This window comes from Phocoena phocoena, chromosome 8 (genome assembly GCF_963924675.1).
Source record: "Phocoena phocoena chromosome 8, mPhoPho1.1, whole genome shotgun sequence".
NCBI lineage: Eukaryota > Metazoa > Chordata > Mammalia > Artiodactyla > Phocoenidae > Phocoena > Phocoena phocoena.
Window position 1 is genome coordinate 83,208,007 of NC_089226.1, and position 26,206 is coordinate 83,234,212.

General features: G+C 35.9%; 1 protein-coding gene across 1 annotated transcript in view; it reads right to left on the reverse strand.

Moving 5' to 3' along the window:
• Positions 1 to 25,938, reverse strand: part of DCDC1 (doublecortin domain containing 1) — a 435,371-nt gene extending 409,433 nt beyond the window's left edge. Inside the window, exons 1-4 of the mRNA XM_065882422.1 lie at positions 25,787 to 25,938; positions 8,533 to 8,802; positions 7,145 to 7,301; positions 6,521 to 6,683 (exon numbers count right to left, since the gene is read on the reverse strand). Of these exons, the coding sequence (XP_065738494.1) occupies positions 6,521 to 6,683; positions 7,145 to 7,301; positions 8,533 to 8,802; positions 25,787 to 25,938 (742 nt within the window). The remainder of the gene's footprint in view (positions 1 to 6,520; positions 6,684 to 7,144; positions 7,302 to 8,532; positions 8,803 to 25,786) is intronic.
• Between the last annotated feature and the right edge of the window lie 268 nt (positions 25,939 to 26,206).

Sequence of the window (26,206 nt, forward strand, 5' to 3'; positions counted from 1 at the left end):
TTTTTGTGTGTGTGTGTTTTTCTATGTATGGGAAGATGCAAGAGCCTGGGCTCATTGAAAATATTCCTTTGATATGCATCTTTTTAAAGATAAATAAATTTATTTATTTATTTTTGGCTGTGTTGGGTCTTCGTTGCTGCGTGCGGGCTTTATCCAGTTGCAGTGAGCAGGGGCTACTCTTCATTGCGGTGCGTGGGCTTCCCATTGTGGTGGCTTCTTTTGTTGCGGAGCACGGGCTCTAGATGTGCGGGCCTCAGTAGTTGTGGCACACGGGCTCAGTAGTTGTGGCTCGTGGGCTCTAGAACACAGGCTCAGTAGTTGTGGTGCACGGGCTTAGTTGTTCCGCGGCATGTGGGATCTTCCCGGACCAGGGCTCAAACCCGTGTCCCCTGCATTGGCAGGCAGATTCTTAACCACTGGGCCACCAGGGAAGCCCTGCCTTGGGATCTTAACAGCATTTGGAACTTTAGTTATGTGTATGAAATGCTATTCTCTGTGTTCTATTTTGATGACGGATTTATAAACATTTAATTTTCAAATAATTTATCGTTTTTTTTAGAAAATTAAGACACTATCCAATAATCCTTTTAGATATTACCTCTATTATACAGGTAAGGATAATGACATGCAGACCAATCTGCCCAAGGTCATATAACGGGGACTAGAATCTTGCAATACCATTAGACTTCAAGTCGAGTGTTATTCCCACTAAATAATAATGCATTTCTCATGTCTCTCCTAACAGATATCTGAAAGCTTCAAAAACGAATGGTTTGGAAGGCAAAACGCTGAAAGAGTACGTATAGACTATATAAATGAATTCTCAGGTAAAGTAGCAAGCAGGGTAGGTAGACAACTGCCTAAGAGATTTCATTTAAAAAGGTTACTGCAAACGCCTGGTTCAGATTTTAAATTCCCTCCTTTTGTTTCCATGACATCATTTATTCTTGTGATACTACCCTTTTTATTGCCTTTATAACACTTAACACTGTCAATAAATAACTTATTTAGTTCTCTATATGTTTATGTCTATTGCTTCTTCTACTTTATTAGAACCAGAGTTCCACAAGACCTCTGTCTTGTTCACACCATATCCTGGCATACTGTAGGGATTCAATAAACACTACTTGAGGAAATGACTGAATGAATGAATGGTCTCTCTTTAACTATTCCTCTGTCTCCTTAGACGGAACCATATATATTTTTTTTTTTATTGCCTTCCACTCACTCTCTCAGCTCTAGTCAGGGAGATGTTCTCTCTGTCCACTTTTACCCATGTAGCAAACAACTCAAGGTGATAAAGACAGCATTTATAACCCTTCTGAGTTAATATCCTAGTGAGAATTAAAATTTATCAGATTTCTTTGCAGCTATGACAGAAAGACCATATCCAAAACCCTTAAGGTCAGATATGATTCCATAAGTAGAAATTTTTGAATTTCAAAAATGTTAATATGTTACATATATCAAATATTATGTAATGTGCCCAGCAAGGTCTAGGAGAGCAGCCCATAATCAAACACATTAATTATTTTTCTTCAAAACAATCTATTGGTTATACCAAATAAGGTCCTGCTATTAAATGAGTTATGAAAAAGTTGTTTGGTCATCTGCAATTTTGGATTTTAGAATTGCATATAAGAGACTGTGGACTTGTAGCACTGACTCAGGGGTTGTAAGGAGAAAGTATAATACACTTTAAGCACATGCTGAGTGCATGGCATGCAGAAAGTATTCAAATTATCAGGACAGTTATAGGTTTGCAGGCATCTTCATTAAACAAGTGTAGCCTCTGTGTGCATATATACAATATATACAATTCAACAATTCATGGATATGTCAAGAATTTAGATGTTTCTCAATGATTTGTTATTTTGACAGTATGAGATGTTGCCATATGCTTGCTCTAAATTTTCCTACTGGCTAAGGATTCTTTTCGGTGCGGGGGGGCCATCCATCTCTTGCAATGTCTTCAGACCCACATCTGTTTATATAGTAAGGATACTGTACACATTTATAGGTTTAAAACTTTTGAAATAGGGAAATATATAAAATATACGTCTATAGTTTTACCCTCACTTGTAGAAATAGATAAAAGAATCATGTGCTCTCTCAGAAGTGGGTTTTTTTTCTTTTTTTCTCTGCATAATATCATTTTCCTGCTTTTGGTATATGCAGCTACGTGGGAGAGGAGGTGGACTGACAATCTCACCTAATACCTATACTATACAAACAAAATGATAATAGAGAATTTGGGAACACCCACTCTAACTCCTGTTGCAGCTGCCCAAGTTAAGTAGTGGTCACGCTATGGGTGAACATCACAAAGCCCAGTATTAGCTTTAGCAGGACTAATGCAGCCATCGATGTAGACAGCACTGTAGCATTGCCTTGAGATCCAGCAGCAAGAATAGCAAGTGTGATGTGGGTAGTGGATCACTTCTTGAAACTTGTGCTTGTAACACAACCATTTAAAAGTCGACAAATTCAGGAGACATATAATGGAACAGAATATAATGCATGAATCCAGGTTCATTAAACTAATGCATTTTTTGAAAAACAAAATATGACAGAACATTTCATTACTGATGCAGATATGAGAAAAAGTGTTATGCTGCTATTTAGAATGTGTCTTGTATGCTGTGGAATTGAAATATTTCCAAATCATCAATAATTAAAATGATGAGAATCCATCATTTCACTGACATTTACTTCTACATGAAAAGATGGTCTATTTTAAATGTGCTCACACATATTCTTGTCTATCACTAGCTGTCACAGCAAATTATTTCATTTTGTAGATCACATGGCAGTTAGCAGAAATCTCTAGGTTTAAATTTAGATCTTAGGTGTAGTATCAAGAGCTCTTTTCATGGATTTTTTTTTTCTGTGACTACATCTTCACAATACAGTATATAAAAGATGTAAAATCCTATTCGTAATACTCAGTTTCACTTCTGGTTAACAAAACTCAGGACTGAAATGAATCACTATAAATGATAACACTGAAAGCCAAACAGTAGAATAGGATATACAGGAAAGAATGAAAATACAAAACTAAAAACAATAAATGAATAAAAATAAACAATCAGAACTCCATACACAGTGAAACTTGGACCGAATGAATTAGGCCCAAACAGATTTTTTCCCTCATCTTTTTTAAGACATTTAAGCTACTGCAGAGCATGAACCATTTCTTATGCTAGGTTTGCATTGCCTACAGCTCCTAGCAGTTATAAAGGAGCTGAGCTCTATGAACCCCATGAATCTGATGCAAGAATTTTTACTGTGCCACTATTAAGCAGAAGATCCAGGACACTGTGAATAAAACCTAAACTGTATGCCCATGAATCTGAAAACTTTAAAAATGCCTTTTCAAACAACTCATTAACTACATCTTCACAGTTCTAGAGGAATAATTAATAAATTTCAGAATCTTCAAATGGCAGAATTACAAGACTTAATAAGACAGTTGATCTTCATCAAATGTCTTCATAAAAATTCTTTCTGTTTTTCCCACACACAATTAATCTTTCTGTTTAGGTGTTCAACTTCAAATGTAAGAATTATTCTAATATTGCATTTCAACAGGGAATGCTTCATGTCAGTCTTGACCTTGGCTTGACCTCTATATGAAAGCTCTGTGTTTGGAGGTATGTGATGAATAGCTCTCCAGCTTTCTATTAAATCCGGTGCCACTGGTTGTCAACAGTGATGCTCAAAAGGGGTGGTAAAATATTTCAAAACTCAGAGATGTTCTGCAGGTCTCTTTCTACCTTAGTAAATCTGGAAATAATTCTAAGGCAATCTTCACTATCTACACTATTTTTCTAAAGAATAAGAAAATAATGAAGTATGGAAATATAATTGCCAAAATATACATAGATTTATTTGGCTTTCCTGTGCTAGAAATAAAATGAATTTTCCTTTGGAGGGCCCAATGCATTCGGTTTAAAAATTTTTTTTAATTTAAAATCATAGATGAAGGGATAATGACAAAAAAAGAAATCAGACTATGAGTCCCTTTTTTTTATCTGTCTCTGATCTGGCCTCGTACCTGGCACATAGTAGACTCTCAATGAATGTTTGTTGAATGAATGAAAATCAGTATATTAAAATAATGACCAGTTACTGACTCTAATGCTTGTTGGTGAGTTGTACATAAAATATTCATGCTCATTTGGAAAGATACAACAGTAACACCAAATTCTGCCAGGTGTTTTCTTCCAATTTACCTTAAGAAAATAGAATTTTCCAACTTCTGAGAATGCCTCCTTACTCTAAATTTATCTACCACTTTCAAAGCTACTCATGCATGTTTTATTTTTATGGTAAACTCATGACAACAAGTTGGCAAATTATCGATTATCTATGAAACTCATGCAAGAAAGGTAATTTTAACCTGATTTGAAAAAGTGAATGTGTAGGCGGTATACATATATGAAATCTCCCCACACCCCTCTCAAATTATATACATATATATGATAAATTACATATATGAAACAAATTATTATTTAATATATATATAATAAATTATTGGTGTTTATATTCTTGTTCTGAAAGAAACCAAGTATCAATTTTTAGGCTTATAGGCTTATCTATGAGCTTAACTTAGGCAAGTGGCTTTTTCCCCATTATACTTAAGTCTTTTTAACGGACATGTGATATGCTAGTCTGTATCCAAGCTCACCTACAATTTCTTTTCTCAAAAGACGAGGCACATCTGCCACCTGCTCTACTCCGTGTCCCAGCAACAACTGTCGAGCAGCATAAAGATTGATTATCAGTCAAAAACCATTGCACAACACCAGATTTTGGTGGGTTAAGCTTGCTGATCCAGCAAGAGATGGTGTGAAATTTTCAGGAGTGTGTGCCAACATTTTGGTGCTAAAAGAACAGCAGTGCATGTCACAGTGAAACACAGCCAAAGATACGCAGACAAAGCAGAGAAGTTTTTTGTTCTAGACTTGGCTTTAAAAGGATAAAAGAGAAAACAAAAAGTAGGAGGAAATTAGTTTGTACATTTAAAAATCATCCACCAAGCTTAGTCATGTGTGTGACATTGTTATTTTAGGCATTCATGTCCAGATCTTCTAAGAAGCTTAGCTATAAATAATTTTTATATATCTCTTGCAAAATACCATAATCATAAGAACGGCAAGTACTTCTGATAATAAAAATAAATGAGGATCTTAAGGAAGCATTTATTACATATATATCTGCATATAAAAAAGTCACAGAAACATTTACCCACAAAGACTCATGCTTTTATACAAGCAGATGATTCACTGAATACAAAATAAAGGCAGCCATATTTTAAAGTTAAAGCAAAATTTGAAAAATATATGGGTCTACACTACTGCATAGGTAATTCTCATTGTGTATTGTAGCAACAAGTTTCTTTACAAGGACCAAATTACCTTGAACTTTCTAATGAATTCAAGAAATTATTTCCTAATGATCAAGTATTCTTAAAGAGATAGAAATCCTAGTATCATTTTATATAATAACATTAATAGAAGAAGAATTTGCATCACTTCATCTGTAATGAACTTCAGAATTACATTTTTTCTACTTATGCAATTACTGCCTAGACTTGCCTTTGGTTCACTGGCTTTACAGCAGTTGCAGGAAAAAAAAAAGAATACTTCTAATAAGGTATAAAAAGCAGAGGGGAATACAGCAGTTAGATACACTGAATTTGTATGGCCAAGTTCTTATGTCATTTAAATGTGATTACCATATACAGCACTTGATAACAGACCCTGGGTATGATATGCTTAGAAGAATATTCTTAGACAGTGGTACTTTTATTTCTCTCTTAAAACAGATTCTTTCCCACTGAAAAAAATTTTTTTTTAAATTTTAGAAAATCTCCACATTTCTGAAATGTTAGAAACAATGGACTTTTAAAAAAGACCTTAGCTACAAGTGTGTCTAAAATATACATATTCATATTTTGTAAATGTAAAATATATATACATTTCAAGGTTAAAAGTCAAGCTGTAGCATTTATCTTATGAAAAATTTCATTTGGAAAATCACATGTATATAAGAATTATATGTTCATTACTGGCCACATTTTCAAAATTATGTTAATGCCATCTGAAAAAAGACCAAGAGTGTAAATGAATAAATGATACTTGAAACTTTGAACTATTTTCTGAGAGAATAAGTCTAATGAATTATGTCTGTTGAGTGTCACAGAAACTAAACAGTAAATTCAATAATCTCTGATTTAATTTATTATATTTTCACCATTTAACCTCCTGCAGGCTCCCTAATGTCTATTCAGATCTATATTAAATTAAGCACCAATGCTAATGAAGGGCAATAAACGTGGCTGTCAGTGGATTTTTCTTTCATTAAGCACATTATCCTCTTACTGAGCTGTAAATGCGTAAACATTAGTTTTGTTAAACCATGCAAAAAAGACAGAATGAAAATCATTTTTTAATTGCACCCCTTAAGCAATTTACTGTGGGGGGGGGGTAGGGTGTTGTTGTTTTTTTTTTTTTACCTTTAATTTTTTTGAATGGATCTAAAAAGGGCTCTCCCGTTGAAACATAAACATCGGCTTCACAGGGTATGTCTTCGGGTTCGAGGGCTTCAGTGCCGTCTGCCAAGAATACTCGTCGTGCAGCCATGTTCAGATTCAGCTTTTCCGTGCACTCCTCCAGCAACTAACAGAAAGCAAGAGGTAAGAGAAAGGGATTGACAACAAAGAAAGTAACACATTTCTGCTAAACAAAAGACGCAATGATCAAATAGAAACCCACTGAGCCACTTGCCAAGTTAAGTAACTCAATAACTCCGCCAATATGGTTATTTTGTAGCAGTTGAAAATATACAAATAGGTTAATCACAACACTGAGAATATTTGATTCTCAGAGTCTAGTCCTTGAACATTCCATCATTTTAACAATGCTATAGAGATATAAAGCCATTGTATCTGTTTAATTAAATATACTACTTATATATTGATAAAAAAAGGAATGAAATGCCTGTGAGGTCTATGTGTATACATATAAGCAATTTACAGATACAGAAAATTTTAAACAATAAATGTCATCTTTCTCACTTTTCACAGATAAAGAGAATAAGGGAAGAAATAAATCACTGAAAACTTTTGGACACCAGTTACCAAGGTGATGGTTGGTACAGTAACTTTGGCAAAAACTGTTCTAGATCCATTTTTGTAAGCTGTTACTCTAATCACTCTGGGTTGAAGTTTGTATCTTTGAGACAATCTATGCCAATCCTGGTCCAACTTAAATTTTAAAGAAGAGAACTCTGCAACTCTGAAGAAAAAAACACACAACAGTTTGTGCACGTTGATTAGTAAAAATATTTAAGTAAATATTACCCTGGGTATTTTCTACTGATATAAGCACTAACGATTGCTCCTAAATATTCCTCAAAAAAAAAACCCAAAACACCTTTTTATAGGATAAGATTGCCCATATATACTTAAATATTTAAAAATATTTAATACATGATAAGTTTGCTAAAACTGTTCATGTAAAACACATATCTTAGAATAAACCATTTAAATCATTTTACTATAAAACATCACAACACTCATTTTTAAAGATTATACATATATATGCTATATTCTAACAGAAAGCAAAAAAAAATAGTAATACGGTCTTATCATCATGAAATAGTAAATGGCTAAGATTTTCCCTTAAGTTTTCATGTTTATCAAAGTTCTTTGATTTTTTTTTTAAAGATTTGAAATTCAAATACATCATACTAAACTTTTCATTCTGAAGTCAATTTTATTGCTTTCATTTCAAATTGCTTGGGGGCAGTAAGAGAAGATTTCTAAGTTTTGTTTTCAGTCAAAACCAGTTTCAATCCGTATTATTTTTCTCAGCAAAAGTACATGTAAATGACTAACATGTCATACTTTTTACTTAAGAGTTCTCTAGCTAACCCTGGTAACTCCTAATGCCACAGCAGCAAAGTAAACATTTTAAAGTAAAAATGTGAGATAAATTAAAACAACGATATATCCACCTATTTGAACATATGAAAATAATGTGAATATCAGTTTCTTAGTTTAATTTTTATTTTTATCAACATTTTCTTCTATCCATAAACTTAAGTTAACAGTTTATGATAACAATCTTGATGTGAAAACATACACAAAATGGTTTTAAAGTTCATTTCAATTTGATTTTATTTCAAATATTGGTTAAATATCAAAAGTATGCATTTCTACTTTTACACAAATATCTGGTAAACCAAGGTATTTCATGGTCTTAGCCTGATTCTGCTTCAAATATTCCTTTCAGAGTTTCATATTATCCGCGTTCAAGTGTGTCTCATGTTCTCCCCAAGTGTAATTAGCAACATTCTACTCAGGTGCTTTCAAAGAAAAAAGTAAACAAAACAAAAGCAGAAAGAAAACTCTAGAGATGTGTTACATTTTAATGTTTGAAATAGTCAACTGAGTCATTATAAATTCTTCTCAAAGGAAAAAGCTTCAACAGTCAGTTAAAAAGAACAGAGAACAGCTTTGATTACCTCAGTTGACCCACTGGAGCACTGACAGGTCTGTTTCTCTTGGATGCTGATATAAAAAAAGAATTGTTTTTACTGTTTGATTTGTAGCTATCTGGGTCTGATATTTCATCATGGCTATGATCTGATGCTGTTTGATGTGTGGAGCAATCTTGAAGTCCTGACCCTTCTGATGCTGCCGCTGAATGTAAAAGTCTGTTGGGGCCAAACTGAGGCTGCAAATAATCTTCAGTAGGTTTAATAACTGCTTTTGCCTGGGATGACATAAACTCTCTGAAAGAAACAATGCAGGGAAGAATACAGTGAATTGATGTGTGATCACTTGTTAACAGCTACCACATAATAACTAGTTGTGTGCTATGTACTAGACAAAACATTACACACTTAGACAGTATTTTGCTTAAGCCTTACAATATCCCTGGGAGGTGGGTACTATTTTTATCCCCATTTTACAGATTTTAAAAGTTGTGGCTCAGAGAGGCTAATTAACTTGCCTGTGGTCACATAATCAGTAGTTGACTTGGTGGGAAACAGAACAGCAAGATGTCCTAAAATAAAACCCACATTCATAACCATTAAATTTAATCACTTAATGAAACTAAAGAAGAAAAATTGTGTAATGCTTGAAGCAATGTTAAGTAACATTTTAAAATTCTTACATTGATTTATTAAACACTAGCACTCTGTTAAGTATCAGTAAATATAAAAATTAAAGAGATGTGGCTCCTACCCTCAAGAAACTTGCAAACTATCCCCTAATAAAGAGAGAATGTATGTTAAATAAACTGCTTAGAACGCTGGGTGCATATTAACCTTAAGTGCAAAAAGAATTCCTTGAAGGCAAACTTTTGTGCGTTGGAATAAAGTTGGTAAAGTCTTTACAGCAGGCCTGGGATTGGGTGATAACTCATCCTGGTTTGCTCAGGACTGTCCTGGCTTTGGCACTAAAGTCACACATCTCAAAAATTCCCTTAGTCTCAGACAAATTGGGACAGTTGATTACCCTACCTGGTATTTAAGCTGAAAAAGCAGTATTTAGATGAACTAAGTACTTTAACAGGGGACCACATGACCTGGGATGATATGTAAATCTATGCAAATACCAAGTCAGAAAGATGGAAAATGTAGAATTGCTGGCATGATAAAATGAAACAAGCTTAAACATATTTGAGAATATTGAGCTGTTGGGTAGAGGATCAGCCATAGGGGATAGTTAGTTTCCATGTATTACTGTAATTGGGGCTACTTTTATACCAACCATACCTGCCTCTTTCCACTTTGCTAGTTCCTCAATAGTCCTTATAAGTAAGGACTTATAAGGACTCCCCATCCACACAATTACAAAATAACACATGCTTAGTGGGGAAAGCTTGGCACGAACAACCCCTACTCCAAATTTTTCTCTTCCACACATTTCATTATAATCACAATTATTTCATCTGGCCTGTCTTCTTTATGTCCACAAGGGTGTAAAATGGTTTATTATTTCCTCTGAAAGAATGGAAGGTAGTTATGTGCCACAGGGTAAATGGTTGCATGTGGATGAGAGTTGACACAGCGGGTCAATGGAGCTCAAACACTGGGATCCAAGCAGTTGTATTTTGTTGTTGTTGTCATCACATGTTTCTATCCCAGTCTGCCCTGGACTGTGCATAGCACTGAGGAGAGAAATGGCCTTCCCTACATTCTGAGGATCCACCCAGGTTCGTAACTGTGGCAAACAGCATCTTGAATGGATCACTGGACTTTAGCTCTGGCTGAGGTGGGACCTCCCTGCAAACTACCTGAGGTACTCAGATATTGATGGCAGTGGGGAGTGGTGGTATATGGCAGCAGTCATGTCACAGTGGTGGTGTTTCTGCAGCAACAGCAACAGAGCTGCAAATGGTCACCAAGCTCTTCAACTTGGGGAAGAGCAGTAAAGCCAGGAGGAAAGATCTACAAATCTCATAATCAGCTCCCAGTGCCCATACACAGTTACTTGGAAAGCAAATTCTCATGTAAAGAAAGAAAAGGAATTCTCTACTAAATGCAGAATGAGGTGTCTTTCTTTTTTAATGAATGCATTTTGTTTACTGTCAAATATTTTTACAAATATACTAATGATTTTATGTAATAATCCATTATTCTACCATCACAATGCAAAAAGGTTATTAATTTTTGCATATTCCAAAGCTTCAACCACATCATACCTTTATTTTAATACTTTGCCTTTTTTACTTAACACTGTTTTACAACGATTTTTCAGATTGCTATATGGTCTTTACAGATTTTACTGGAATGTAATATTTTTGTCAAACATATTTTGCTTTTTTTCCAACTGAGTTGTATAAGGGTTATCTATTATTTTTGTCTGCTGGCATATCTTTCCCCTGTATTATGGTAACAGCACTTGCATCCTTTTGAGAAACTATCCATACCTACCCCTCCCAACTCCACGTGATTCTGGTAGGGTTAGGAAAATAAATTATATGAGATTCACCTGGTAAATGGTAAAAAGAATTAAACTATATGGTTCTTTCATATATGTATTTATTACTTATTTTTCTCTAGTAATTTATATGTAAAAGGGGAGAAAGGGTAGTTTTTCATGTTAAAAAATCACTACTGTTTCACCATCTTTAGTCTTCAGCTTTTTTTTTTTTTTGGTGGCGTTGGGTCTTCGTTGCAGTGCGCGGGCTTCTTATCGCGGTGGCTTCTCTTGCCCCGGAGCACGGGTTCTAGGAGTGCAGGCTTCAGTAGTTGTGGCTCGCGGGCTCTAGAACGCAGGTTCAGTAGTTGTGGTGCACAGGCTAAGTTGCTCCGCGGCATGTGGGATCTCCCCAGACCGGGGATCGAACCCGTGTCCCCTGCATTGGCAGGCACATTCTTAACCACTGCGCCACCAGGGAAGTCCCTAGTCTTCAACTTTGATTTATTTTATCAACACTGAAGACAGGTGTGCACTAGTTCTTACACACTGTGGAACTGTTCTTTCTTATAACAACTGATGTGTTTCCTAGTCATTGTGTGCATGAGAGGAGGGTCACAGAACTTGGCAAAGCTAACTTGTCTCACATGGGAATTAAATTCACACACATGGTTTGTTAAATTAATGCTGGAAATGAGGGTGTTGGGATCATTCAGTTTGTAAGGAATAAACAGGCATTTGGGTTTCAAGTGATAGAGCTTATAACAGGATACACAGAAAGTTAAGAAAGGAGATAAAACCACTCTAGAAGAGCACAAAGAGAATTAGAAGACCATTTATTGCTCTCTAGGATATACTAGTGACTTATGAACAACTCTAGACCGTTTTTTGACTTAATAACCTCATCTCTCCTTCTGTGTCTATCTGCTTCCTCTTTGTATATTTTATTGCCTAACCTATCTCTGTTCTCCTCCTCTTTCCTCATGGCTTCTGCTAACTTCCTCTATGTATCTCCCCATTTCTATACCACATGACTTTCTGCAGACTCTCTCTGTATGATACATTTCAATTCCCCTGAAAGTTTAATTTCATCACTACCCAATATAGGACACCCTGTTGGATAGAACTCTCAAGCTGGACAACTTCATAAGCCACTGGCAAACGTGTGGATGGGAAAGTACCCATCAGTGGCCAAAAAACTATGGATAGGACAGCAGGATAATAAGGTACAGAGGAGTTAGAGTAAGATGGGTCTCAGATGCCTCCCAAAAAAGGAAAATGTAATTGGCAGGGAACTTGCATGGCCTATACTGAGATAAGCAGAGATACTATAAATTTAATTGATTGAAAAAGTCCTCACTAAACATATCACACAATTTAAATTACTACCAGATGTGTTTAAGAATCTGTTTTCCAGGCAAGTTTATTTTATATTAAAAAGATAAAATGTTAAAAAAAAACCCACTACTCAAAGGCTGTTTTGATACTTCTGGTTATTTTAATTTTAGCCATTCACTTTTTTTTTTAAACATCTTTATTAGCGTATAATTGCTTTACAATGGTGTGTTTCTGCTTTATAACAAAGTGAATCAGTTATACATATATATATGTCCCCATATCTCTTCCCTCTTGCAACTCCCTCCCTGCTACCCTCCCTATCCCACCCCTCTAGGAGATCACAAAGCACCGAGCTGATCTCTCTGTGCTATGCGGCTGCTTCCCACTAGCTATCTATTTTGCATTTGGTAGTATATATATGTCCATGCCACTCTCTCACTTTGTCCCAGCTTACCCTTCCCCCTCCCCTTATCCTCAAGTCCATTCTCTCATAGGTCTGCATCTTTATTCCTGTCTGGCCCCTAGGTTCTTCTGACAATTTTCTTTGTTTTTAGATTCCATATATATGTGTTAGCATACGGTATTTGTTTTTCTCTTTCTGACTTACTTCACTCTGTATGGCAGTCTCTAGGTCCATCCACCTCACTACAAATAACTCAATTTCGTTTCTTTTTATGGCTGAGTAATATTCCATGGTATATATGTGCCACATCTTCTTTATCCATTCATCTGTCGATGGACACTTAGGTTGCTTCCATGTCCTGGCTATTGTAAATAGAGCTGCAATGAACATTGCGGTACATGTCTCTTTTTGAATTATGGTCTTCTCAGGGTATACGCCCAGTAATGGGATTGCTGGGTTGTATGGTAGTTCTATTTTTAGTTTTTTAAGGAACCTCCATACTGTTCTCCATAGTGGCTCTATCAATTTACATTCCTACCAACAGAGCAAGAGGGTTCCCTTTCCTCCACACCCTCTCCAGCATTTATTGTTTGTAGATTTTTTGATGATGGCCATTCTGACTGGTGTGAGGTGATACCTTATTGTAGTTTTGATTTGCATTTCTCTAATGATTAATGATGTTGAGCATTCTTTCATGTGTTTATTGGCAATCTGTATATCTTCTTTGGAGAAATGTCTGTTTAGGTCTTCTGCCCATTTTTGGATTGGGTTGTTTGTTTTTTTGATATTGAGCTGCATGAGTTGCTTGTATGTTTTGGAGATGAATCCTTTGTCAGCTGCTTCATTTGCAAATATTTCCTCCCATTCTGAGGGTTGTCTTTTCGTCTTGTTTATGGTTTCCTTTGCTGTGTAAAAGCTTTTAAGTTTCATTAGGTCCCATTTGTTTATTTTTGTTTTTATTTCCATTTCTCTAGGGGTGGGTCAAAAAAGATCATGCTGTGATTTGTGTCATGGAGTGTTTTGCCTATGTTTTCCTCTAAGAGTTTGCTGGTGTCTGGCCTTACATTTAGGTCTTTAATCCATTTTATGTTTACTTTTGTGTATGGTGTTAGGGAGTGTTCTAATTTCATTCTTTTACATGTAGCTGTCTAGTTTTCCCAGCACCACTTATTGAAGAGGCTGTCTTTTCTCCATTGTATATTCTTGCCTCCTTTATCAAAGATAAGGTGACCATATGTGTGTGGGTTTATCTCTGGGCTTTCTATCCTCTTCCATTGATCTGTATTTCTGTTTTTGTGCCAGTACCATACTGTCTTGCTTACTGTAGCTTTGTAGTATAGTCTGAAGTCAGGGAGCCTAATTCCTCCAGCTCCATTTTTCTTTCTCAAGATTGCTTTGGCTATTCGGGGTCTTTTGTGTTTCCATACAAATTGTGAAATTTTTTGTTCTAATTCTGTGAAAAATGCCAGTGGTAGTTTGATAGGGTAGCCATTCACTTCTAATTGTACAGAAATTGAGAATGTAATATTGTGATTTTAAGCCCAGTCTCTGGACCATCTGGCACAGTAGTTTGTTGTCAATGTTGGCACAAAGGGATATGGGTTGCAAGATAGGATTGTCCTCCTTGATGCCAACCTTTAGAGTGAGCAAATAGCTGCCAGCATGATTATCCCATCATCGTAATACAGGATTTTTTTTTTTTTTTTGGCTGCATTGGGTCTTTGTTGCTGCACGCGGGCTTTCTCTAGTTGCAGCGAGCGGGGGCTACTCTTCATTTCAGTGCGTGAGCTTCTCATTGCAGTGGCTTCTATTGTTGAGAAGCATGGGCTCTAGGTGCATGGGCTTCAGTAATTATGGCACACAGGCTCAGTAGTTGTGGCACACAGGCTTAACTGCCCCGTGGCATGTGGGATCTTCCCAGACCAGGGCTCAAACTTGTGTCCCCTGCATTGGCAGGCAGATTCTTAACCACTGCGCCACCAGGGAAGTCCCCATAATACAGGACTTTATTCCCCCTTCAAAATCCTCCCCATTTATTTCTGAGTCCCTAAGGTAGTGCACTATAAATTCCTAAAATTGCCTCCTAAGTCCCTATAAAAATCTGTTGGTGAGAGTCATAGCTATTTCATCTTACTACCTCACTGCTGCCACTGGCCATCACAAGAGCAATGAGATCCACATGGAGGTGCTGCCTTGTAGTATTCCCCAAGATTCCAGTGCTTGGAATGCCAGAACAGTTCAGTACAGAGGTGGGAAGAAGAGACACCTCTCTAACTCTATTTTATACTAAGTCACCTGGACACTGAAGCAGGTGAAGTTGTAGGCAGAGTCCCAGAAAGTCTTCATTGAATAGTTTCATCAGCCCTTTTAGCCCTTACCCACTCAGTTACAGGGACACTAACCCAGTCCACAGGCTAGATAAGGAATAAATAGTATATCATACCCATCATAATGACAATAATAGTAACAATACTAACAGTTAATGACTACAAAGCACTTATTGTGACAGTCACTGTTCTAAGCATTTTACTTATATTTACATTTAATCCTTACAACAGTCCTATATTTTTCCTTTTACAGATGAGTAAACTGAGGGCTTACAGAACTTCTCAAAGGTCACACAGCAGGCAGGTGTCAGAGAGAGGAATCAAATCCAAGTAGTCTGGCTCCACAATATCTATACTTAACTATCGTCCTATAATATTATTCCCATTAACCCTAAAATTTCCTTATTTTCCATTAGTTAAAAAATTGAAGTTCCTATTCAAAAAAGTTCAGGAAAACAGATGGCTACTACAATGGAACTGAAACTTAAAATACAGGAAAGTAATGGGGAGGTGGGCAAGGAGGTAGCTCTACATTAGCAGCAGTGAGCCAGTAGTGCTCTTGATCCAATAAAGCTCTAATATCTAGATGGTATTTAAGTCACCACAATTGTAGTCTCCCTATTTTTCTTTCTTCCTCTTTTTTCTCCTCCCCTTTTTATTTTAAAAGACCCTTTTCGCCCCCTCTGCAAAAATCTCTTAAAAATCCCATGACATTCAGATTTATTAAAGTGAATTTCCCTCCTCCTCCAGATTTATATACATCTTTACATAGTTATCCTCCTTTCAAAGACAGTTTTTGCCTTTTGAGAATTTAGCTTGTTTACCTTTAATATATATTCACAAGGTTATCTCCTTCACCAAGACAGTCTTTGTTCTTTGAGAATTTACCTTCATGCTTATGCTTTGTTTTCTATTTTTCTTGTATTATGTTCCTTTTCATCCTTTTCTTATTTTCTCTTGGATTAAATAATACTTAAAAAATTGTTACATCTTTCCCTTCTATTAGGTTGTATGCCACACTTTGTTTAACCTTATTTTTAGTGGAAACATTAGATATTACAATATAAACTCTTGTCTTATTAAAGTTTAACATAAATGACTAACTTATTACTTTCAGACAATGCAAGAATCTTAGACCGTATCATATCCATTTATTGCTATTTCCTCTGGCTGGTGAACAATATTTTTTTATTCCATTTTTCATGGATAGGTGCATCTATCTTTCACAGCTCCTGGTTTTTTTTTTTTTTTTTTTTTTCTTTTCCCCTCCCCCCACCCCCTTTTTTTCTTTTTCTTTTTTTTTTGCGGTACGCGGGCCTCTCACTGTTGTGGCCTCTCCCGCTGCGGAGCACAGGCTCCGGACGCGCAGGCCCAGCGGCCATGGCTCACGGGCCCAGCCGCTCCGCGGCATGTGGGATCTTCCCGGACCGGGGCACGAACCCGTGTCCCCTGCACCGGCAGGCGGACTCTCAACCACTGCGCCACCAGGGAAGCCCAGCTCCTGGTTTTATGCAAGGAACTCAGCTCCAAAATTCTGCTTGCATGGGTCTGAGGCTTTGCACCCTGTCCTCTCTGTGTTTCTTAAGAATTTCTAATTACATAAATTTTATATTATAATTTCTTTTAAGATCTACATTTTGTTACAGCTGTCTTTTATAAAATTTGATAAGTTGTATGACAGTTTTCTTGGACTTTGTTAATTCTTAACCAGTAATTCCATGTGGATTTCTAAACCAACTGTTTTAGGAAATGATCTTTTATCCATAAAATAACCTCACTTTGTCTTCAGTTACTGTTGAGGCTTTCTACCACATTCTAGAACCTGGGCTAAATTTATAACACAGATCTTCTTTTTAAGCTTTCTATGTCCATCTTATTGTCTTGTCCTGAAGTCTATGATAAGTCTCTACTGTGAATCTTTCATTATATCTGTAACTCACATATACACAGATTTCAAGAAGTTCCCTCTTCAGTAAGACTTCTATGCTACCTTCTTGTATAAAAATGTTCTTACTTCCTGTATGTTCACATCTGCCCTGGTAAGTTTGATAGCTGAAATCACTATATCATATTGATCCCTTCCTACCACCTAAAATGCTAGACCCTCAATTTCCGTCAAATATTCCAATCATCGTTGTATTACTTACTCTTCTACCACTGGTAAAAATCATTTTTACCACTGGTAAAAAGCATCCTTTTCTAGCCTGAAATCTAAAAGCCACTATATTAGGTTGATACAAGAACATCAATCACACTGCTTTAGAAATACATCTTCTTAAGAAATATTTCTTAACTATCTACCTATATTAGTTTTCTATTGCTGTGCAACAAATTACCACAAACTTAGTGGCTTAAAACAACACCTATTTATTATAGCACAGTTTCCGTGGGTCAGAAGTCTGGGCAAAGTTTAGCAGGAACCTCTGCTCGGGATCTCATAAGGCTGAAATCAAGGTGTCAGCTGGGGCTGCAGTCTCATCGGATGCTCAGGGTCTTCTTCCAAGCTCATTCAGTTTTTGCCAGAATTAGTTCCTTATAGCTAAAGAACTCATAGTTACTATCATCTTCTTTGAAGCCAGGGGAACTCACCTTTCTGACTTTTCCATCTCTGATCTCCAAACTCTCATTTAAAGAGTAGATCTGGATATGGGGATATATGTATATGTATAGCCGATTCACTTTGTTATACAGCAGAAACTAACACACCCTTGTAAAGCAATTATACTCCAATAAAGATGTTAAAAATTAAAAGAAAAGAGTAGATCTGATTAGGTCAAGCCCACCCAGGATAATCTCCCATTTGATTAACTCAAAGACAACCGATTATATGCCTTAACTACATCTGCAAAAATCTCCTTTGCCATATAATGTAACCTAATCATGGGAGTGACATCCTATCATATTAACAATCCCACCCACACTCAAGAGGAGGGAATTATACCAGGCATATATACCAGGGGGTGGAAATCTTGGGGACCAGATTAGATTTCTGCCTACCACACTAGCTATACAATAATGCAGTCTTGACGATCCATTTTTTACACCAAATTTAGATCCAGATATTTTATTTTCTGGAAAATTCAAATGCAACTACTTAAGATTAAATTTTGTCATCATTAAATACTGAAACTATTTTAAAGAATGTACCACAGTTTCTGATGACAAATCCAAAGAGGAACTCAAGAAAGTGCTTTGAGAAGTGGCATTGTTATTAGAATAAATTACTACTTCCTAAAGTAGATATTTTCAAGGCGGGGGTATTCATTTGGATGTAAATGTTCTGGCATATTTCTTTTAAAAAGCATCAGCTGGGCTTCCCTGGTGGCGCAGTGGTTGAGAGTCCACCTGCCTATGCAGGGGATGCGGGTTCGTGCCCCGGTCCAGGAAGATCCCACATGCCGCGGAGTGGCTGGGCCCATGAGCCATGGCCGCTGAGCCTGCGCGTCCATCCAGAGCCCGTGCTCCGCAAAGGGAGAGCCACAACAATGAGAGGCCCGCGTACCACAAAAAAAAAAAAAAAAAAAAAAAAGGCATCAGCTACATCACTTCTGAGTTAGTTTATTGTCAGTTATTGGAAATAGATTAAATAGATTATTTCTTTTAGCAACTGAATAATTCTTTAGAAATTAGGTCATAAAAAAGAACAAATGTGGTTATGTGTGTCTATACTACAAACATATACAAACTATGTAAATATTTAAGAATTTTATGTGTGTTTAGAGAAAGATGAAGTAAAACATGTCAAAACTTAACCTTAAAGAAGTATGGATAAAAAAACTATTGGTTAATTAAAAACTATAAAATTTTAGGTTATTGACTCTTTTAAACAATTTCTACGTATGATACAATGGATATGATAAATCACAGAATTACAAAGCTGGAAGGTACATTAAGAGAGTAACTAAGCTTTTATCCTTTTCTGAAACAGTACTATACCTCATCTACATATAGGCTTTCTACTATAATCAAAAAGATTATCAGGGACATATCTTAAACATTGTGGAATTGACAACCCCCTTAATATCTCAGGCTAAGATCTAATTATGCTTTACTCTCTGTGGTTTCCATTAAATCTAATTTACAATTTTTGTTTCACAAAGCAACAACTAAGTAATGGTGTAATGTCTAAAAGTATAAAATTATGCCCAGGGAGGAGTATAGAAAAAGCAGATAAATAGACCATGACAAGATGACAAGATTTAAAGGTATGATTCTAGTTTTGACAAGAGCAATTTTTCTTCTCATTTCTTCTGTTTTAATAGCATTAGTGAATCTTAGTGGCTTTTTATAGCAACTTGAGGAAAACTCCTAATAAAGTCATACTTGCCGCTCTCTTACTCAAGGAATTGTACCAAGTGGTGCCATCATTGCCCCCCTGTAATATCCCTCAGCTATAATTGCACCACATTGCCTTCCACCGTTCTTACATGTATGCCTTTTTGTCAATGGTGTTCACTCAGCTGATCTATACCCATTATTGTACACCTTTCAATCAGTAAGTATTTAATAAATATTAATCTGAACTCAGTGCTTAGACTTTCTAAAACCCCTTCCATAATACAATAATTGTCTAGTGGAAGAGAAATGTTATATACATTGTCATGAATGTAAATTTACAATTACTCACTATGATTAGTACTGTGAAGGAAAAGTCTTGTCTATCATGAGGGTCATCGTTAGTTTAGAGGTTAGGGACATAGAGAAAATCTCTACAAAACTGTTCAAGCTGGCAAGACACATGCGAGGAGTTAACCCCATGAGATCCTAGTCACTCCTTATTCCAAGTCATTCCCCCAGGTCCTGTGCAAGAAATGATGTATTGTTTTGCATATTGATATGTTTGTTTTGTGATTTATTATGTGATTTAAGATGATTGCATATCCCTCTCTGCAATGGTAAGATCCTTGTTTTATCTCTTTTCACTGCGATACTCAACTAGCAACTAATATGCAGGAATTGTTCTTTGATAATTATGACATTGTGCAAAGGTGTGTCACAAAAATGCCATTGATAAGAAACATACACAGTTTATGTAGTAAAATACAATAAAGTCAAAGCTAAGAGTTATGTCGTGTAATGTTGAATATTTATCTAAGAGTCATTCCCCCCTTTAGATAAAAAGCCTAAGTTATGTTTGAATATTCACCCTCTCATGCCCATGGAAGGCATCCCCTGATCAGCTCCAGTGGGTAAATACTCAATGGTCTAACACCAATGATGCTAGTTCCATTTCCCTTGCCTTGTGCTGGTTAATTAAGTAATTCTGGTCAATGAGAAATGAGGAGAAGTCTTTTGGAGAAAGCTTATTTTTGCCCTAATAAGAAAGAGATATAAATGATCAAATATCTGTCTTCTTTAGTTGGATATTGTTGAGTGAACATGTGATGAGCCTTGCAAGTAGGAGGAGTCAAACCTAATGATCTAGCCAATATTCTGAGGAGGGCAGAGCACAAGATACAAAGAGCCAGGCTCTTTGATAACCCAGCAGAACCACTGAATTTAACCCTAGAATTGCCCTGCCTCTGAAGTTCCTGTTACACGAGACAGTGGACTGTTCACATTTAAAGTCACTTTCAGTTGTGTTTCCTGTTACTCTCTGTTAATAGTAGCCTAACTTATACAATTAGATTTCTAATTACATTTGCTTTACTTTTAATTTTATTAAAAATCTTTACTAGTTTTGAATTAATTTTATATGGGCTAAAATAGAAACTATTTTTTTAAAATTTGACTTTTACTTAATCAGGAACACGTCACCAGAAATTTCAGCATAAGCATACAATGACATGGAGGCTTTTCCCCCTGTTTTTTGAAACACAAAGCATCCTTGGTGAGTTTAGATTTCTATGGCAGAAATCTGCACGTGGCTAATAATTCTATTCATAAGTAGGAAGTGTGGCTACTTTGACAGATCATGGCTCAATAACAAGCATGCAGGTCCAAGTTATCACACAGTTTGGATGTGAATTCAACATCAGGATAATGACAGTTGCCAAGGATTTGTGCTTGCTGTCGCTTCATACCAGTGTTGTCTGTCAAAATGTCTCTTTTTCTTATACAGAAGCCATAGAATTTTTATGGATAGCAATTACTTACAATATACAATGAAGTACATCAAATCTAACAACCACTCTTTAGCCCCTCATTATTTGGTAGTCTCTTTGTTAAATGTAGTCAACCATTTTCATCTAAATTATTTATTTATACTGTATATTTGACAAGCATATATTTCTCGCTTTATATTCTCATGGCATTTAAACCTTCCTGAAGAGTTATGGGTTTTTTTTAATATTGTCATTTTTAAAACTTGTCTTTATCCTATTACCATTTTAATGGTAATTAAACTCTCTAATTGGAATAAATACAAATAAGAAAATGTAAACACGAAGGAAAATGACCCTAAGTACATTCAATAATAAATCACCAGCTTAAAATACTGGATAGCAGATAAAAGAAATAAACCCACATATGTTTGGTGCATGGAAACTTGTATAAAATCTGGAGTACACAAAGCACAAAGATTTCACTAATCGTCATCCTACCTTTCCTCCAATTTGATGAAAGAAATAACCTCTAAAGATATAAATAACTTTCTACAATTGCTAGATAAAGTGTGATTTAAACATCATGGAAAGTGAATAATAGAAGTGGTAATAATATATGTGAACAATCTCCCCCAAATTTTATTCTGAACACCAGAAGAAAATATAATTCTAGTTTGACCTAGAAATATTGGTAAAGATACCTTGATTGCAGAGCAATTTTCAGTTATTTTATAACACATAAGTCGAATTTTTATTTGTAATTCGACGACTGAATAATAACTAATGTATTTGTTCAAATTACATATATACTGTAAAGGAGATATTCAATGTCTGTTAAATTGAACTTGCTCGCTTTTGTAGAAGGAAATCTAAACAAGAAGAACAATTTATAAAATTTGTAAAGGACCCATCTGAGTGTAGGATCAGGGCATAAATCATCCTACCCAAAGGAAAAAAAGAATACTACTTCTGCTTGTGCAAAAGTGCAAAGGAATAAAAATAAAGTACATCTTAAATCTAAAGTCAGGGGAGGTTATAAATATTGTATAAGGATTTTCCAGAGGAAATTTAAATTTTCAAAAAGAAGCGATATAGTCTTTTAACATTTTTAAAGTAAATAATATATTAATGTTTGGATCTGTAGAGTTTTTTTTTATGGCTTGAAGGAAAAATCTGAGAAAAAGCTATGAATTATGAGAAGTGTAAGTTGTTGGTCAATGGATGTTGAAAACAGTGAAAGCATTGCCTTGCTTCATTAACCACTGGGCAGTGTTCCCCTCACTTCGTTCTGCTGCTCATCCCATGGTGGGAACTGACAGCTCATCTTTGGAATGATGAGATTACTAAACTTAAACTGTCCCTAGAAAAGGCGATATAACCAAATGTTTATATTTCAAAAATAGTCTGACTGATTCCAATTCAGAATAGCCAAGATAACTAAAATGACATAAAAAATGAATGAATAGATTAGGCACTGTTAGTCTCCTTGAAAGCAAGATTTGTCTGTGAAAAAGCAACCCAGATAATCTATAAGAAGAAGTTGTTGGCAATTCACTTTTAAAACTGATTTAAGTCCTAATGTAATGTACTAAAAATAATTTGTCCCCTCAGGGAACTAAAAGAGTTGTTATTACACTCAGCTGCAAGCAGGATAAAAAAAGCAATATAACATTCTATTAAGAATACATAAAGGGCTTCCCTGGTGGCGCAGTGGTTGAGAGTCCGCCTGCCGATGCAGGGGACACGGGTTCATGCCCCAGTCCGGGAAAATCCCACATGCCGCGGAGCGGCTGGGCCCGTGAGCCATGGCCGCTGAGCCTGCGCGTCCGGAGCCTGTGCTCCGCAACGGGAGAGGCCACAACAGTGAGAGGCCCGTGTACCACAAAAAAAAAAAAAGAAAAGAATACATACAGCTGATTCACTTTGTTTTACAGCAGAAATTAACACAACATCGTAAAGCAATTGTACTCCAATAAAGATGTAAAAAAAAAGGAAAGAAAAGAAAATCATTAGGGACTTCCCTGGTGGTCCAGTGGCTAAGACTCCGCAATCCCAATGCAGGGGGCCTGGGTTCAATCCCTAGTCAGGGAAATAGATCCCAAGTGCTGCAATTAGAGATCCTGTGTCCCACAAGTAAAGATCCCACATGCTGCAACTAAAAGATCCCACAAACCACAACTAAATATCCCACATGCCACAACAAGATCCCGCATGCTGCCGCTAAGACCCAGTGCAGCCAAATAAATAAATATTTTACAAAAAGAAAATCATGAAATTACTTTCTTAGATGATCATCAGCTAAAAATTATTTTAAAATATTTTATATGTGGGATAGAAAGATATTAATTGTTTAGAACATTCTGTTAGTTTTAAAATGCAATTTTAATTTGGAAATCTTCCACCTCAGCATTTAGAGAAACCTTCTATAAATATAGCAGAACTACCCCTAGATACCTGTTATCAATAAATAATTGATTCTGCTTCATGCCTCAAAGGCCAACACCCTGTTCCAGTTCACCTGAGAACACAACAGACTACAGCTGGGTAGGAAAAGTTTCTCATTATGTTGTTTCCTTGAAGTAGCCACAGGAATGAAGCTAGACTTTTCCAGTCATCTGGCCTCCTAGTGGTAAGTAGGAAAATGGGAGGATCAGACCTTCTTTGGTATTGAACTCACACTGTTGGTGATTAGTTATCTTTTGTGGGGGGAAGGCTCCTGGCACAGCAATTTTTACTGTATTACATACAAATGTAACATGAAGTGACCGAGGAAAAACACTGTAAGGACACAAGAACAAGAGAAAATAAGGATAATATAAATATAATAAAAAGTAAATTAAGACCACAGATAATAACATGAGAATAAAGTGACTCATCACTGCACGGTTGCAAAGAATGGACTTAATATATGTGGGCAGAATCTGTACATGTACAACGTGTTAATTAGTGAAGAAAAGCACAATCTCTGTAATATAAGGAACAACAAATTGACTATATTTTAATAATTATTTCTCATAAAAAGATCACAAAGATGGCGGAAGAAAGGTGGCAAGGAAAAAAAGGATGAGACCAGAGAAGTTTTAACCTCAATCAGGGGGAAAATGTCTTTACTCATAGGGAAAATTGCCTCTCACTGATAATCATATTAATACCAATGGATCTTAGATTACCATTCGCCTTTATGAACTTGACCCCTTTCAGGTTGAAACTCATCATTTTCTTTTTCATGGAAGTAAAAGACCTCTGGGCATTGTCTTTGACTTTCTATTCAATTGCCCAGAGAGGGTTACTTGATTTCCTAGGTACACCATAATCAAAGTTGCTGGTAACAGACAATAGTGACAGAAAAGAAGTTAGGATCCAGACAAAGAAATAGAAGAAGCACATTTAAACAAACTATAAAAACCAGGTGGTAGGAAAAGTGTCACATGAAAATAAAAGACTGACGTGTTAAAAAAAGGGCAAATAAAACCAGAGTTAGAGACTCAGAATCTAAGAAGGAATATGAGAAAAAAGCAGAAAGAAACTGAATAAATAAAATTACAGTTTCACAAAAGATAGAATAAAAAGTGAACGTAGTACTATTTTGAAAAGGAAAATCGGTAAAAATAAATTCTAAAAGCAATAAAAAATGTGCAAATACACATTATATTAGCATTGGCATTTGTATAAAGGACTACTTAAAAATTCTATTTAGAAATTTTTTTCCATTGTCTTATTGGGAGGAACCAATGTTTTTTCCACTGTCAATTGGGAGGAACTATCATGAGAAAACTATGTCTCTACAATATAACCACTGGGTAATGATTTTCTAAAAATTATCTAGCCATATAGCTAGCACACTGTGTCAATGATCTCATATGTTGCTAATATGCACTCATAGCTCAGAGGAATAAGGCAAAGCAAAGGTTAGCCGAAAGTCTAGATTTCACTTTCACCTAAAACTTAGTGACATATAAAAAAAAAATCAATCTGTTCTAAGATATAAATATGACCTAGCACTTCTGTAAGGAGACTAACACAATCCCTAATTTAAGAATAGTTTCTTCAATGCTTTTATAGTCCACATTTTCTTTTTAATGTAAAAACTATGGCATCACGTTTAGCCAGCCAATAGTCAATACCTGACAGACACTTTTTTGTTCTTTCACTTTCTAATAGAGAAGAAACACAGGAAAAATACCTCTTGTCTCCTCTGCTTTATATTTCTGAGAAGCGCAGTAGGATATAATAGTTGAATTTTGGCTGTGGAGTTAGATACATTCGGGTTCAAACTGTACCTTCTCTACCTAGCAGCTGTGTGATCTTAATGAACCTCTCTAGGTCTTTGTTTCCTCATATATAAAATGGAGATGTCTAAAATACTGTCTGCCTTACATTCCTCCCAGAGTTGTTTTGAGTACTAAATAAATATAATGCAGGTTAAGCACTAGCATGGTGAGTGGTACATAGCAAATATCATCTGCCTTGCCATTCCTGTTATTATCACTATCCTACCTGTCCACAAGTCAGACTCTAGGAATAATTTATGTTTATTGCATCATCTATCTTTTTTCTTCCCATAAAATAGGAAAAAAAAAAATGGAAGGGCTGTAACCCAGGCAACAACCATCACATCTCCAAGTTATGTTTGACATAATCTCTACTAAATATTGAGCATTTACATAGACAACCTTCTTTAAGCACTTTTATCCCCTTCAGAATTCAGTTTAAGCTGCTGAAATAATATTCTTACCTTGGTAAATCATTCGAAATATATTTGTAAATTGGGTGAACGGTATCCCCATTGAAGGTGTCTTCAGGGTTGCTTCGCTGTGATACCTCCGTGGCTTTAGTCAAGGGTGACAAAGGAGACTGAGAAAGCGCTGCTCTGTGATCTTCTGTCATTGTCAGCTTAAAATGAGGAAGAATGTTATTTAATTTAAAATGTAAAATCCTCCTGGGTTATTAACTGAGGCTGGGCGTTAATCACAATTTACTTCTCATCATGTTCTAGAGCATGTAGCCGCTGCTAAATGTGAAATCTCATTAGAAACGAACAGAGATGAGAGCCTAAAGGAAGACAAAACTATGAATCTAAGTCTTTGATAAGTATAATCCTATTTAAGAGAAAAATGATAATTTGTTGCAAAGTATTTTAATCTTTGCTATTTGC